We start from the raw sequence: 16,487 nt of genomic DNA, 5'->3' as shown, positions 1-16,487 counted from the left end.
AAGAGAAATAAAGCTGACAGCCGCGGTTGAGCGCCAACAGGCTCGCTTCCCTCTCCCTGCCCCCCTCGCCATTATGCCAAGAGTGTCCAGATTTGGCGATTTCGCGCCAATTTGGCGATTTTTTTTGGATATTTGCGCGTAAAAATTTAGGAAATCGCCATTGGCGACTTTTCCCCTTCAAATAAACTTTTCCGAATTATAAAAATATACAAAACTTAGTTTTCCCCGATAATTTTACAGAAGAGGCTAAGGAACTGCGTGATAAACTTGACTTAACAATCATATTAAAAGACTGTCAACAAATTTTGATCACCCTAATCGAAGAACTTTTGAAACGATTACCTAGTCAATTAAATACTTTTAAAAAAGCTTTGATTTTGTCACTAGAAAAGTTCGTGAATCACTATTTAACTTTGAAGGAAAGAACAGCAGCGGAAACTGAATATTTTAATCTTTTAAGTTTCCCACGGAATAACTTTTCTCAGAACCATTCCATCCGACTCTGCAGAATTTTGGATAATTGCTTACGGCGTAAAAACCGCAACAGGCAATAAAATGTTTGGAAATATAAAAAAATTCATTTTATTATCCTTGCCGCACTCACATGCTTTGTTGACAATGCACAACAAAAACTAAGATTCGAAATAGGATGATGTTGGAAAGCCTTAATTCAATAGTTCGAATAAAGTGTTATATGAAGGATAATAGTTTCTGCTGCAAAACGTTTCCAATATCAAAAAGTATGTTATCAAGGTTGAGTAGCTCAATATATGACAACAACAGAAATGTAAATGATTCAGACACTATAGGTGATTTTGAAGAAATTGTGGAAATAGCTGATCTCGCCTTATTATAGGTTGTTATTTAATTTTTAGTGCCGAACTCTTAAAAGCGGATTGTGCGATTAATCAATAAATATGAGTTATAATAAATTTAATAATTGCGCAGTCCTATTGCAAAATGTGTTGAAACAAATATTTTTAAAAAGTATGCGTATTTTTAAAGAAAATTTTTTGTACATCACTATTATATAAGTGATTTGTGTTATTTATTAATAATAATAATAATAATAATGATAATAATAGATTGTCGCTTACACATATGTTAGTGTTTGGCCGAGCTTCTCCTCCGATTCGTGGCGTGCGCCTTGATGTTGTCACACAAAGCGGAGTGACCTACAGTTTTACGCCGACTCCGAACGGCGATTGTATTTTTATGAGAAGCTGTTTTTCATGGCAGAAATACACTCGGAGGTTTGCCATTGCCTGCCGAAGGACGACCGCTGTTAAGAAAAACCCGTTTTTCTATATTTTTGCGATGTTGCTTTGACCAGGCTTTGAACCCAGGCGTTGCGGAGTGGAAGCACGCACTGCTTACCACTACACCAAAGTTATTTATTATTAACCCTTAATTAGGCGCATAAAGAAAATCACACAATTAGTCGCATGGGGTCCACAGTGACCCCAACAAAAGTGTTGAAAAAAGAGTTTTCAAAATAAAAAAAGGAAGTGTGTATTAACAAAAATATTAAAGTACTCTATTATCGTTAACTTAAAAAAGAAAAACATAATTTCGACTTCAAACTTAAAAAAAAAATTTAAAACTTACTTCCGCGAAAAAATGTTACGTTAGTAGGCGCATGGGGTCAGCACTCAAGCGAGTAGCGACACATGTGTACACGACGATGTTCTAACCGTAACTAAATAAATAAAACGAAATGTATTTTGTTAACTTTAAGAAAGAAAAGCATAACTTTGACTTCAAACATAGATACAAAAATAAAAACTAAAAAATATTACATAAGTGGTCGCATGGGGTCAGGGCTTAAAAGAGTAGCGACAAATGTGTACTCGCCGATGTTCTGGCCGTGACTTATTTACGTACCCCGCGGGGAGTTAGGAAGCTAGACAGAGCGCGAGCACGCTCCAAGCACTCCAAGACATTTTTTTTCAACTTGAAATGACCTTGACCCCATGCGCCTAATTAAGGGTTAAATGTATTATATTCGTTTTTGGTTTTAAAAACTATATTATAACAAGATCTCATTTTTCAAATAAAAGATTTGTTAAATCGATTTCATGAATTTTATTTAAAAAAAATTTGCGATTTTTGGCGATATTTTTTTTCAGAAATTGCGCTTTTTTTTAACAATCTGGACACTCTGGTTACGTCGGAAAATTTATTTGTTTATATACTTACATTATTTAAATGCTCTATACGAATGTAAGATGAGGAGTTGGGGTTGTTTGTGTACCCACGCCGCAGAAATACTGTAGTGATGTGGATGACGCACGGGTTGTTTTCACCGAGAAGACGACTTGAAATTTTCGCAAGCAATAAAAATGAGTAAAGGGCAGAATAACATAAATCAGCCGTGGTCGAGTGGTTTGTGTGATATGAAGGCACACACTGCTCGCCAATCGGAGGAGAAACCCGGCCAATCATTTTAAACTTTGTACAGATTGCTTTGCAGCCCACAGTAGGCGCATGAACCAACTAACAAGATCACGCAATCGGAAAAGAATGAAAAAAGTAAATTTCTGAGCGTTTTTGACATCTGCCTAAGAATGAAAACAAACAAAGAAAACGAAAAAGGCGCGATGATTGAGTGCCATTATATTGGTATTTATTATAGATTATAAAAAGTGAAACATGATGACAATTAGCAAAAAAAAGTTCATAAAATATGGTTTTAATGATTGAGAGTGTTTTACAATCGCATATTATCGGTACCGGTCGTTTTTTCAATGCCAACGTTCTGACCACAAATGTCCACCCACTTTTCACGCAAATGTACGCCTCTGGGCAAGTCAAACAAACAAACTTGTTCCAATCACAAAGCACTTCATATTCAGCCGCATTGCGTAAGTCGTAAATTAGGCTGAATTGTACGACTCGACAACATTAGCATTGTCTACTGTCGTGCTGAAATAAGTAAACGACGAAAATTATCGAAAACTATGCAGTGCTGCCAAGTTTTTCCGTTTTAATACAATAGTCGAGTGGAAATTTTAGGCAATGGCGCTAAATTTTCGATACGATTCGACTCTCGAAAAACGACTTGCATTCGGCACGACTCTCGCAATGAGGCTGATTATATCATAAATTAATCAAAATTTATAACTAAAATCGCTGCAGAAAACACATAAAATCGCTCAAATATCACTACGAAGAGGTAGAAGACGATGTAAACAGAACCAAAAAACATCAAAAACGTTACGAAAACTTTTTTCTGAAAATCGATTACAAATACAACGATGGCGGATTACGTGATCTGTGGTCGTTGGTTTATAAGTAGGCGTACTAATCTAAATGGTAATACAAGCATTTTGTGTCCAATTTGCAGTCAAATTATTCGACAATCGACGAAATTATTTATTTAACTTTTTACTTATTCATGTTCCTTTTTTTGTTGAAAATTTGAATTATTTCATTTTTAGCATATGTATTAAATATATGCATTGAAATTTGTTAATTTCTATTTGTTCGTATAATAAAGGAAACAAATATTTAGTTCAATGTTATCATATTATTTAGTTTTTATTTAGAACAGGGGGTTTTGGATGTACATATTCTAAAATGGAGACAAGAGCCACAATAAAGGCTTTATTTAATTTTTTAGGAAATGAAGCCCGCGGGCGTTATTGCCATATCGAAAGGGAAATAATGCCCACCGGTAAAAGGCAATAAAGCCCGCGGGCTTAATTTCTTTTTTTTTAGTAAATAAAGCCCATGGGCGTTATTTCCGCGAGGGGGATGCGCGGACTCGTCCATTATCTATATACCCTTGTGTTCAGCTGATTAAGTTAAGTTACATTTTGAGCAGTTATGTTTTTTTATTTTGTTAATCTAATGGTTATAGTTTTTTTTTATAAAAGTCACATTAGCACATTACCTAACCAGAACCACATGAATCCACATTTCAAACTTCTTAGAAAAATTGTAAAAATTCAACAAACTTTAACAATTACACCCAAAAATTTTAAACATTCTGTTCAGAATTTCTAGGTATGCAGTTTTGTAGTCCATTAAATTTATGTAGGTAAAAGTGAAAATTTCAAGACGCTAGGAAATCGCGTTCATTTTTATCCTGGTTCTTTGTTTTATTATAAGACATCAAGTTTGTTTAGACGCGACTGCTAACACCAGGCGCCTAAATGCATGCTATGTACTGCTGCATGTGCAAAAATTTCCTTCATTAAATTAATGAAATTTATGTACATGCACTTCTCAACTGCCATGTAATAAAACTTTCTTAAGTTTTAATTTGATGGCAGTTCAAAGGATGCTCGGCCTAGTCTGATGCATCCTCCGGACACTGCTTCCGGAGTCTTCTGCGGACTCTGCATGGTTTACAACCATGCGGAGGTGGTAATAGTTGATTACTATTGGCCACAGTGCCTACCCACTACTTTTTGGTATAATAAATATTTTTTTTAAATACATACATGCAAACATATTGGTCTCCCCTCTCACTGAGTTATTCATGGTCCATCTCCGCCGAGCAAAGAGATCAAGCGGCCGTTAATTAACACAACAAACATTACAGTCCACAACACAAGGAGCATTAATTAAAGCACCATCACAAGGAGGACCTGGTGAAATTCCCAAACACAAGGAGCACATAAATATTTTTCTTGCGATTTTACAATCAGCCACGGCGAGATCATCAGCACACGGAGCATCTCAAATAAGCATCCGAAACACACATTTTTATAAAAGGTACGTGGCTGACATTTAGTGCACATAAATATAGTTACATATATTAGCAGTAGCTCATGAAAATATCTATCACAATCGTTTAAATTAACCGCGAGTGGTTTTGTGATTTAGTGCGTTCTGTGCCCATCGATTACCATAATTTTTTGCGTGCAACAATCCACCATCAGATTTGGGCACAATATACCGGCAACTATTAGTGCGCGCCTCCATTTTTAGAGAAAAAAAAAAAAAAAAAACCCCGCTTTAATTTTGTTAGTGCTATTTTTCGAGTCAAGTTAAATTGCAGCACAATTTTAATAAAAAACAAGTTGACTAAATTAGTTCCACATTACCAAAAATTCAATTTACTAACGCATTGTATCTGCGTCCATAATTCTTTAATATTGGTGCTGCAAGTAGTTCCAATTTGCTTAGTCACAAACACTAACAACACTTCACGCGGTTCTTTGTGATCCTAACCTCACTTCGGCGTGCACTTTTGTGTTCATACACATTAAATTCACTTGTAAAACAGAAATTTCACATTCACAAAACCACTTTCCGCGTGTGACACAGAATTTTCTAATAAACTCAAATTATTAGCACTGTTTATAATTTCATCGTGTAAAATATTAACTATATCTTGCTGAGTTGGGTGGCGAGCAATCTACATATAATACCTGTAAGTGTAAAAGATTAGCATTCGTACACATACATACATATAATACCTGTAAGTGTAAAAGATTAGCATTCGTACACATACATACATAGATACAAGGCAAATTTATAGATTTGAATTAATCCGTGGTGTTTGCCTTTGATTATTTCATTTCAAAATTAAACCCTTGGTGCAACTACGAGCGACATTGCCCCAAGGCGTTTTCATGGTCCTTCGAGCCGGATATTTGCGGCTTATTTTACATCTACTAGACGACCAAATCGTCTAGGGGGGGCCGGTATGTTTAGACGCGACTGCTAACACCAGGCGCCTAAATGCATGCTATGTACTGCTGCATGTGCAAAAATTTCCTTCATTAAATTAATGAAATTTATGTACATGCACTTCTCAACTGCCATGTAATAAAACTTTCTTAAGTTTTAATTTGATGGCAGTTCAAAGGATGCTCGGCCTAGTCTGATGCATCCTCCGGACACTGCTTCCGGAGTCTTCTGCGGACTCTGCATGGTTTACAACCATGCGGAGGTGGTAATAGTTGATTACCATTGGCCACAGTGCCTACCCACTACTTTTTGGTCCAATAAATATTTTTTTTAAATACATACATGCAAACATACTGGTCTCCCCTCTCACTGAGTTATTCAAAGTTCATACAGAAAAGTGAAATAAATTCGCAGAGTTTCCGTAAAATATATCTGCTCCAAAAAGCAGGCTCTTTTATTTGTCCCACCCGTGACAGAAGAAATAAATCACTTTTTTCCATAAAAAGTAAGCTGGAAGGGCGAACACACCAAAACTGCGACACTTAGAAATTACTACCAGAAACAAACTAGCAGGCTTTGAAATTATTTTATTTTGTATTAGAAGTTTAGATGTTATTAAAATGTTTAAATATTAGTTATTATTTGTTCCATATGCAAGTGATCGGTATTTTCATCGCACACGCGCCATCATGTTCTGCACGACTGCATCATCGACTTTACGCGATGCGCACAACTACTTTGTTTTGCACTCTTCAATATTTTTCACTGTTTCACCTGTTTTCTTCAAGATTCTTTTGACAATTGACCAATATTCCCCAATAGGACGTATCTCTGGGCTATTTGGTGGATTGCAGTCGTGAGGTACAAAATTGATGTTATTTTGCATTATACCACGGCAATGTGTCCTTGGCATAGTGGCAGGTTCCCACGTCCGCCTAGAACAGTGGCCTACTCCTTATCTGTTGATACATGACATAAGACGCCTTTTGAGGCACTCATCCCGATAAACTTGATCATTCATTGTCCCGGATGGGAAAAGAGGGCTGCTCTTACGGCCACAGGATCAAATAGCTTGCCAAACCATGTGGTTTTTTCGAAATTTGGACTTCATTTCCAGCTTACAACTTTCAGGGGCATCTTGACGACTTGCACCAGTATAAAAATCTTGACCTGCAATATATTTTGAATTTTTATAGCAGTAGGTTTCGTAGTCCATAACAATGCAGTTGTATTTTTTAATTTAGAATTCATACAACTTCCGAATGCGGGATTTCGCTGTAACATTCTACTTTGCGCCTCGGTCTGGCGCTGTTTGAGCTGTAGAACATCTCAATGAAGCTTTCCGCTTTACCTTTTGTACGAAAAACTGCGATCTGCGTACGGATTTTGCAACATAACGCGACAAAATCTTCGGATTTCGCGAAAACGCAATGAGGACCTTCCGAGCACTCTTTTTATCACTTTGACCATGCTAACCCCCGCTCCCTGGTTTTCTCGTAACTGCCAGGCCTTATTTGTACCGATTAAAACCCTGCAAACTGTAGAATAGTGCAATCTTTAATTTTTTAGCAATTTACGTGTACTTAAGGCCGGATCATTTATAAACTCGTGCAAAATGGTTTGTCTCGTTTCTAACTCGGTTGCCATTTTTAACTCAACTAGGAATCAAATTCAAATGAAATTTCTTTTACGTCCAACTAAGGTCATGTGGTCAGCTTATGGTATTTGAATTTCAAAATATTGAATTCGTTTTGGGTAAGTTATAAGCTTCCCAAAGTGTCGCAGTTTTGGTGTGTTCACCCTTTATAATAGTCATTTAGGTGTAGCTTTATCAAAATGCAGAATTGTTCAATACTTTATACTTAAATTTAAACAAGAAAGAAAATTTTTTCTGTACAAATTTCCACCCCGTGACGGCGGAATCGCCTATATATAAATTTTGAGACTTTAAATAACAAGAAAAAAATATTTGCCTTTAGACTGGTAATACTATTCATAGTTTTCAAAAATTCATTTCTGCCAGCCGAAAGTATCAAAATAGGGCGTTTGGGAACAAAAAAGTATCAGATATTACAATTTAGAAAAAAAAACAGTATTAAAAATTATACAATTGTATCAAAACGGCAACGCAGATCGTGATGGAAAACGAAGTTAGTTAGCATCTTGTCGTCACAGCGACGATGGAATTAACAGCGTCAGCCGAGTGATAATACTGCTAAAGTAACAGGGGCAGCGCCGCTTGTGATACCCTTGCTTGCCTCACCGCTCGTGCTATAAATTCAAATTGGTTCGATAGTCGACATGCGTCTTCTGTATACCCTTTATTCTGTGCTTTAAGTCAATCAAGGTACAGTAATTTTTTTATGCAAGTGAAATTGAATGTTTAGCGCAAGTAATGCTTTTTGAATTCCTTTCCTAGGTATATGGCAAGTTGGTAAAAAAATTCGGGTACTGTTTATGAATTTGTACAACGATTTGGGGTTGCTGTGCCGAATCAAAAATCTTTTACACACACTTGTAGACAACAGTTGACGCTTAGAATATATAAATAATTGCAATTGTTTAAATTATTGTTATTAAAGAATTAATTGTTTTGCAAATTTTATTCTGCAAATCTTTCTATTGTAAAAAGCTTCAGCAACTCTCAAAAAAAATTTCATTAAATTTCATCAAATGGGTCGCGACTTACGAATTTTTCTCTCAAAAATTGCAATATTCTTACAATACCAAAAAAACAAAAACGAAGTGCAATTTCGAAAAACAGTCCAAAGTGTATTTTTGTTCTATAATTATCTACAGATTTCCACAATTATCTTCACTTTCCAGAAAATCAATGAAAATTCATTGACATAGTTGGCGTGGTTTGACTCATTACAATTTTACGACTCATCGTGTTTCGTCCTTCGAAAATCAAAATGGAGCAGATGCGAGCAAATTATTGTTATAATTGCTCAAAGATAACTGTAGTTACATATATTTCAAGGAACCAAACATTGACAAACCTTGACAAGTAAACAAAAATACCAATATTAAAGAATTAAAAAAATAAAATAAAAATATCAAAATGGACCGATTTTAAATTTTCTAAAAGAAGACCAAATTAAAGGCAATTCACTCAAATTTAGTCCTAAATGATAGAAATGACCTTCTTCTTCCATGTTCAAAAGGTTTTTAGTTTAAATACATATGTAGGTCTTCACTAAAACACACTTACCGAAGAAACAAGTAGAACAACTGAAAGCGTGGAGAACAAAAAAAAAACGATCACAACATTGACTGTTTTCAAGTTGACGTATGTCAAAGGGAAAGCAGCGGAGGAATTTTCATGGCTACCTTTCAATAGATCGGTTATTTAGCTTTAGGAATATTATGTTTTAATGGAATTTTGCCTAAATTGGCAAATCTGACTTTTGGACTGTGGATCGCTCAAAGCGCTCAAAGTTTTCCATGTATTTTATATGGGGAAAAAACAAATTTTCGTAGAAATGGTAAAGAATTCTTGAAAATCGATATTTCGGTGGTCGTAAGCAATAACCGCCTAAGAAAGAATTGAGTTTTATATGCTATCGTTTTCTGCAACTATTATTTCATGCCTACGTGAAACTCCCATCTTGTTACCTGTTCTATTTAAAAAGATATAAATGAAAATATTTTGGTTTTCCCATAAGGTTAACATTACAATCCAAATCTTTAAAGCGCTTTTTCTCGAATTCACGATTTTCGACTTAGGCGATTATTGCTTATGACCACAGATTTTTCGTTCGGAAAACTCTGGTTCTTTTCATGAGCCTTCCAGTAACAATACCCAATTGTTTCTTTAACAATTTTTTAATACTTAAGATTTTTTATTGGTCCCCTATTGCATTTTCTGGGATTTTCGGCGGAAAAAATGGTTAAATAGACAATAGGATATTATTATTGGGAATCTCCTGAAGAGAATCAGGAACAGGATAAAAAATCGTTGGTTACGCTGTATGACTTTATTTATTTGAGCACTCGGTTGTAACAAAACTCAGCGGTCAATCCAGCTCAAATAAAAAATTCGGAATTCCCTCTCTTTTATTTAGTAATTTACTTAACTAAAGAGTCCAATAGGTTTTATGAAAAATAAACTAGGCGGGGTCTTAAAGCGGGAGATCAATAATGAAAAAGTTAATAAGCGGCCGTAGCAGCGAACTAGAACTTCTTTGAGCTAAAAACAATCTCCAAATATAAGAATACTAGATATTGAATTTGGTGCATATATAGTGCATATGTGGAATTTATGAGTCTTCTTCGCAGAACAAATCTCCTTTCGTTGGTAAACGGTACAGTTTCACAATCGGTCGAACTAGTTCTCCATTTGGCATCTTCAATGTGACCACTCTTACACGTCAATCGATTCCAGGGCGATATTTGATGGCTCTAGCAAGTACCCATTTGGTCGGAGGAGTAACCTAACTGAAGACAGTGACCATGTCGCCTTTAAAGTTGCGTGTAAAGTGCGGAACACATTGAAAACGACGAGCTACGAACCACAGCTGTCAAATTATTTTTCCACGTATTCTTATGTAGATAATTATTTTGGCGACGACACGGCAACCTTGCGACTAGCCAAAAATGTAGCTGTAGCAAGATTACATCTATTTCTATTTTGACAGACGACAAAGGCTTGTCTTCTTCTTCTTCGGGCAAATTGTCATTTGGCTTTGCAATTTGTTTTGTTTCGCGCGCGTCTAATTCTTACAAGCTCTTTTTATTAAGCATTTTAAAGTTTTACCAATGGAAATTGATGAAATTTTAATTGAGGAAGTGCGCCAGCGCCCAGTAATATACGATTTGGGCCTGGAAGATTATAAAAATCTGCGAAAGAAGGACTTCGCCTGGAGGGAGGTCGCTTCAAATGTTCATTTAGACGGTAGGTACTAAAAATTTAAGTATAATTTGTTTGTCTTAATTGTTAAGTTAATTTATAGAGGCAATGTGCAAAAAGCGGTGGAAGGGGCTGCGAGACTGCTATAAACGCTGCAAAAGAATGGAGCTGTCCACATCAGGAAGCGGTGCTGAAACTCCTCGGCGTAAGTGGAGGTATTTGGAGGCGATGTCTTTCCTGGACAATGTTACAAGCACCAGAACGTAAGTACATGTACATTTATTTGTAAGCTAAAAAATACTGTTTTAAAAGTGTATTTATTATATTTGTTTTAGAACAATTGGAAGCATACTCGAGGAGCTTGTAGTTATTGACGAAGAAAGCTCCACAGCGGCAGAAACACCGCCGTCTAGTTCACGGGTACGAAAGGTAAGATTATTTTGATTTTGATTAGTTTCGTAGAAGTGGGTTTCCTACGTAGCTAGTGGCACTAGCGCCGGTCATCTTAAACTTTTCCAGTTGTTAACAGTGTCCAGTGTCGTCAGTGTCCAGAATTACAAATAACTCGTATCGACCCTATCACCAGTGTCCAAAGTAATCATTTTGTGGATGTTGGTTGTTTCCTAATTGAGAATTTGTAATATACATATCAGTCGTCGACTAGCTCTCGGTGCGAACGGTTGTTTTTCTGTGTTTCCCTTTTTCTGCTATTCCATAGCCCGTCAGTGAAATACAAAAACAAACAAACAAATACCTCGTGTCTTTTTTCACTTACACGTGCAGGTGTTTTTTTTCTTAATTTGCTGCAGGTGCGAATTCCCAGCTATAATGGCCCGTAGGGCCTCTAACCTTGGGGACAACAGGTTTGCTTTATTAGCTCCTAGTCCCCCATCAGTCAAAAAGCGGAAAAAACTATCCGAATTCCCAAATCTACCTAACCTGGTTTCGACAAAGTCTGACCCAAAATATATTGTTGTTTCCTCTAAAGACGAGAATAAACGCTTGACTAACTTTTCATGCTTCGCAGTTGAAAGATCGTTACACATCATTAGCAAAGATATCATCAGCGTATCGGAGCTTCGTGATGGTAATCTTCTACTTCTCGTCGAAAACAAAACAGCAGCACAAAAATTTATATCCGCCAAACAGTTGGCAGGACTTTGCGAAATCACGTGTAAGTATCACGATAACTTGAATTTTGTAAAAGGAACTATATACGCCCCATACCTCAACCACCTCTCAGAAGAAGAAATTGTGAAGAACTTAGAACAGCAAGGCGTAGTGTCCGTTTACAAATTTAAAAAACGTGATAATAAATCGGAAAATAGTGGTGTTGTCCTACTAACTTTCGACCTTTACAACTTGCCTCAGTCAATCAATGTGTCATGGCATAAGGCTCAAGTAAGGGAATACATCCCAAATCCCATGCGTTGCAAAATGCGCCAATTGTTGGGACACACTGCAAAGTACTGCAAAAACGATCCTATTTGTGTCAACTGTAGCTTCCCTCCACATAGCAACAGCGCATGCATACGTACTAAGTGCGCAAATTGTCAGGACGAACATCCCTCCAATTCTAACAAATGCACCAAGTTCATACAACAAAAGGAAATTCTGAAAATTAAAATTCAGCAAAAATGCACACTGAAGCAAGCTAAAAATAAATACATAGCACAGCTACCCCAAACCTCATCCCCATCATCTTTTGCTGGCGTTGTCAGTAACGCAGCCAATGTACCCCTCAATGTACAATCAACCTCTCTTACCCCCACTGATAACATGCAATCAACAACATTAAAAACAAACCACATAGAGAATACGTTACCCACTCCACATATTACTCCAAAAGTAAGCAACAAATTCGTCATTAAAACTCCTAAACCTATAGTCACAGAAAACGAACTATCGGAGTCCATATGCAACAACACAAACACCTCTGTCACCACTAAGAGTTTTCCATCGTCAGCAACCGCGAGCAACGAAGCTAGCCCGGCACAACCAACCCCATCTTTAAGTTTCTCGCCATTTACTAGCATTACCAAGCAGCTTTTGAAAAATAACGATTATTTCACTTCACAATCTACATCACTAGACTCAGATGTAGATATTTCCTAAAAAAAAAAAAAAGATTTCTTTTCCCTTCTTTTTGTCTCTCTTTTGTCCTCCACTGAGATGACTTTCACTTTGTTGCAATGGAATATCAAAGGACTTATTAATAATTCGCACGAACTTCAACTTCTCATAAAAGAACATTCCCCGTCACTTATATCATTACAGGAAACCCACTTACCTCATAACAAAACTACAACCATTTCAAATTCGTATAATCATTATTTCTTTAACTTACCTCAAAACACATCCGGTAAACAAGGCGTTGCCGTCCTTGTAAGGAAAGATATCCCACATAAACAAATTCAGGTGCAATCAGATATATCAACTATTGCTATCGAAATTAACTTAGGATTTATTATCACAGTCTTATGCACATACATCCCACCACAACAAACTTTTGAATTAAAAGACCTACAAAATATTATTAAAAATTTTAAAACAAACCTGATTATAACTGGAGACTTTAACGCCTGGAGCCCCTTCTGGGGCTCCGGGGTAACAAATCAGCGAGGGAGAGTGTTAGAAGATCTTATCCTCACAGACAATTTTATTGTCCTCAACGATAATGCACCCACGCATTTCTCCACACACCAGTCATTCACGCATGTAGACATAGCTTTATGCTCAGCGAGTATTGCCCCAAAGCTTTCGTGTTCCACACTGGACTGCCTGCACGGTAGTGACCACTTCCCTCTGGTTACAAAACTTACATCCGCCATCTCAAACCCCGGCAAACCGAAGCCAAAATTTAAAACAGAGAATGCAAACTGGTCCAAATTTAAAACAGTGGTCCTCTCAATGATCACTCAGGCCCCAAAGTCGAACAATGTTAATAAAGAAGCTAGTTTACTCCAGAAAGCTATCCGTACCGCTGCACACTTTTCAATGCCACAAACTCAAAGCAAACAACTCAAGAAAGTAGTTCCATACTGGTCCGCAAGCCTGAGCAGCCTGCGAGACGAAAAAAAGAGGCTTTGGTATACCTACCGGAGAAATCGGTCTGTATATAATCTTATTAACTACAAAAGAGCGAACGCGATTTTCAAAAAGAACATGAAGGAAGCTAAACGGAAAAGCCTGGAGTCAATAACAGCGTCGATAAACCCTACCTCAAATCCAAAAAAGGTCTGGTCCGACATCAGAACTCTAACCGGCTCTAACAAACCCCCCACCATACAGTTTTTAGATACCAACCAGGGCCCTATCTACGCGCCAGAAGAAATGGCCAACTATTTCGCGACTATCTGGGCGGAGTATTCGGAAGACTCCAACTTCAACCAAGAGTTTATTTCAAAAAAATATAATACCATCAGCAATGAGTACATTAACACCACCAAACTTACTCTTAGCAACAGGATTGAATGTCCGTTTACCACATTTGAGTACGACTCCACAATTTCCGCGATGTCTGGTAAAACACCCGGCAGGGACAGAATATCATATCCAATGCTAAAAAATTTACCGTGTCAAGTAAAAGAAAGGGTTATTGACTTATATAACGACATTTTCGAACACGGTATATTTCCGCACATGTGGAAACATGCCATAGTGGTTCCAGTCCCTAAAACAAATGGCCCCTCCACAATGACTTCCGGGTATAGGCCGATATCCCTTCTGCCTTGCTTGAGCAAGGTACTAGAGCGAATCGTCGCAAAACGGATAATGTGGTTCGTAGTTACTAAAGGGTGTACAAGTCCCAATCAATACGCATTTAAAGAAAGTCATAGTACAATTGATGCCCTCTTATCGTTCGAAAATTACGTTTCCAATGCCATCGCAACAAAAAATCACGTCTTTTCCCTTAGTCTAGACTTCGAAAAAGCCTACGACAGGATCGGCATTCTCGTAGTTTTGAGGCAACTTGCTAGATGGAAAATTGGTTCTAGAATTTATAATTTCGTAAAGAATTTTTTGACAAATAGAACTTTCTCCGCAAAAGTTAACAATAAATATTCTAAAACACACAAGCTTCAAAACGGCATACCTCAGGGCTCTCCGCTCTCGGTAGTTCTATTTATAGTTGCTTTTGATGAAATTAACAACATACTTAATAATTACAAAAGAATATCCTATGTAATCTATGCCGATGATGTCATTTTGTTCACTAAATCTAAAGAGTTATCACAAGTACATACGGATTTTAATCAAATCCTTACAGACATTTCCGTTTGGTCACAGAATTCGGGAGCATCTCTTTCATATGAAAAATGTAAAATGTTACACCTTTGTAATAAACATGCTTGTCAACCACTTAATTTAAGTATCAACAATGTTAATATTGCGAACTGCGATAGCTTAAGAATCTTAGGTATTATTTTCGATAAAAAACTGACTTACAAAGATCATTGTACTTATATTAAAAAAAACCTAATAACTCGCCTTAATATTGTTAAGTACCTATCGTCGAAGCACTGCTTTGTACACCCAACAACGCTTATAAACATAACGAAAGCACTTATCCTGTCAAAAGTGGACTATGGCCTAACAATCTATGGGCACTGCTCAAAAAGTCAGCTTAAATTAATAACACCAGCATACCACGCAGCAGCTGGGAGAAGCATACGGGCCTTCCCTACTTCACCACTGAAATGCATTTTAATGGAAGCTGGACTTCCGTCCATACAAGAACGAGTAACTCATAACACACTGAGGCTAATTCCTAAAATACTTAACGGCAATAATCGCACGCTCAACAAATTGGTAGCTTCAGAAATTTTAAGAAAGAGACCACTAAAACGTAAGTCCACAATCGCCAGATGTATTTCTTTGGCGAAGGCACTAGGCCTTACAATTACACCAAAGACTCCAGTATTCAAAACACCGTCGCCTTGGCAATGCCTCAACAGTTTTATTTGTTCCGAGCTCATGGCCTATCACAAAACGAATACTTCACCACTAGTTTTTCGTAGTATTTTTTGCGAACTCAATACAGACCTTAAAAACAAAGGTTGGAATTTTTTATACACGGACGCGTCGAAAACCATTTTTCATACAGCATTTGCAGTTGTCGACGAAAACAAAAATACCTTGCGTGCGGGTCTACTCTATCCTTTTTGCTCAGTTTACACAGCTGAAGTAGAAGCGATACGTCAAGCGGTTAAAATTGCATTGATCACAAACAAGAAGTTTATTATCTGCACCGATAGTCTTTCCGCAATTAACATGTTGACTAATGTGAAGAATAAAAACGCCCTTGCTTTGTCAATACGCTCCATGTTGTCAGAACGAAAGGAAACGATAAAAATTATGTGGGTCCCAGGCCATGTTGGCATTGCCGGCAACGAAGCGGCTGACCAGAGAGCAAAACTTGCCACTAACGAACCACTAATTACTTGCCAGGCTGTACTAAATAGTGACGTACTCCTACTAATCCAAAGGCAAATAACAAATACTAAGATACAGAATTGGACCAACTTCAGACATCACTATTCTAATTACAACCTAGATGGAAATAAACCAAGTTTTCCACTGAACGTATCCTGTAAAGATTTAAGACTCTTTACTCGGCTGCGAATTGGTCACTCAATCATCACGCATAGCCACATTCTAAAAGGAACAAATAAACCGCAGTGTCCATATTGCAATTCAAATAACCTCACAGTAATTCATCTTATTGACGAATGCCCATCCTTTAACATAATCAGGAAAGAAGTTTTCGGTATTAACACCCCGTCGAACTACTTAAAAGATGTGGAGACAAGAAACATACAAACAGTCGCAAAATTTGTTAGATTAACGAATTTAAATAAACTGATTTATTAAACTGATAATATTAATAAGTTTTTTCTAGAGAGCCGAACGTCTATGCAACTAGCGCTCCTTATTTATTGTAATCAGTGATTGATCACTTTCTTTCTGTATAATAATAATAATAATAATA

The 16,487-nt window shown here is 37.0% G+C and overlaps 2 protein-coding genes across 6 annotated transcripts in view; one reads left to right on the top strand and one right to left on the bottom strand.

The window, feature by feature from the left end:
• LOC118745683 (ADP-ribosylation factor-like protein 4C) overlaps positions 1 to 16,487 on the bottom strand; it is a gene marked incomplete in the record, with an annotated part of 124,959 nt that overhangs the window by 42,776 nt on the left and 65,696 nt on the right.
• On the top strand, positions 10,210 to 11,261 carry LOC118745686 (transcription factor Adf-1-like). Its single transcript, XM_036479271.1, has 3 exons — positions 10,210 to 10,540; positions 10,599 to 10,758; positions 10,831 to 11,261. Exons 1-3 carry the CDS (start codon positions 10,405 to 10,407, stop codon positions 10,937 to 10,939), a joined length of 405 nt encoding a protein of 134 aa, XP_036335164.1. The 5' UTR covers positions 10,210 to 10,404; the 3' UTR covers positions 10,940 to 11,261.

The sequence above is a fragment of the Rhagoletis pomonella genome, unplaced genomic scaffold (genome assembly GCF_013731165.1).
Source record: "Rhagoletis pomonella isolate Grant_MI unplaced genomic scaffold, Rhpom_1.0 Rhpom_scaffold_00009, whole genome shotgun sequence".
Lineage (NCBI taxonomy): Eukaryota > Metazoa > Arthropoda > Insecta > Diptera > Tephritidae > Rhagoletis > Rhagoletis pomonella.
This window is presented reverse-complemented; position numbering and strand designations above follow the sequence as displayed.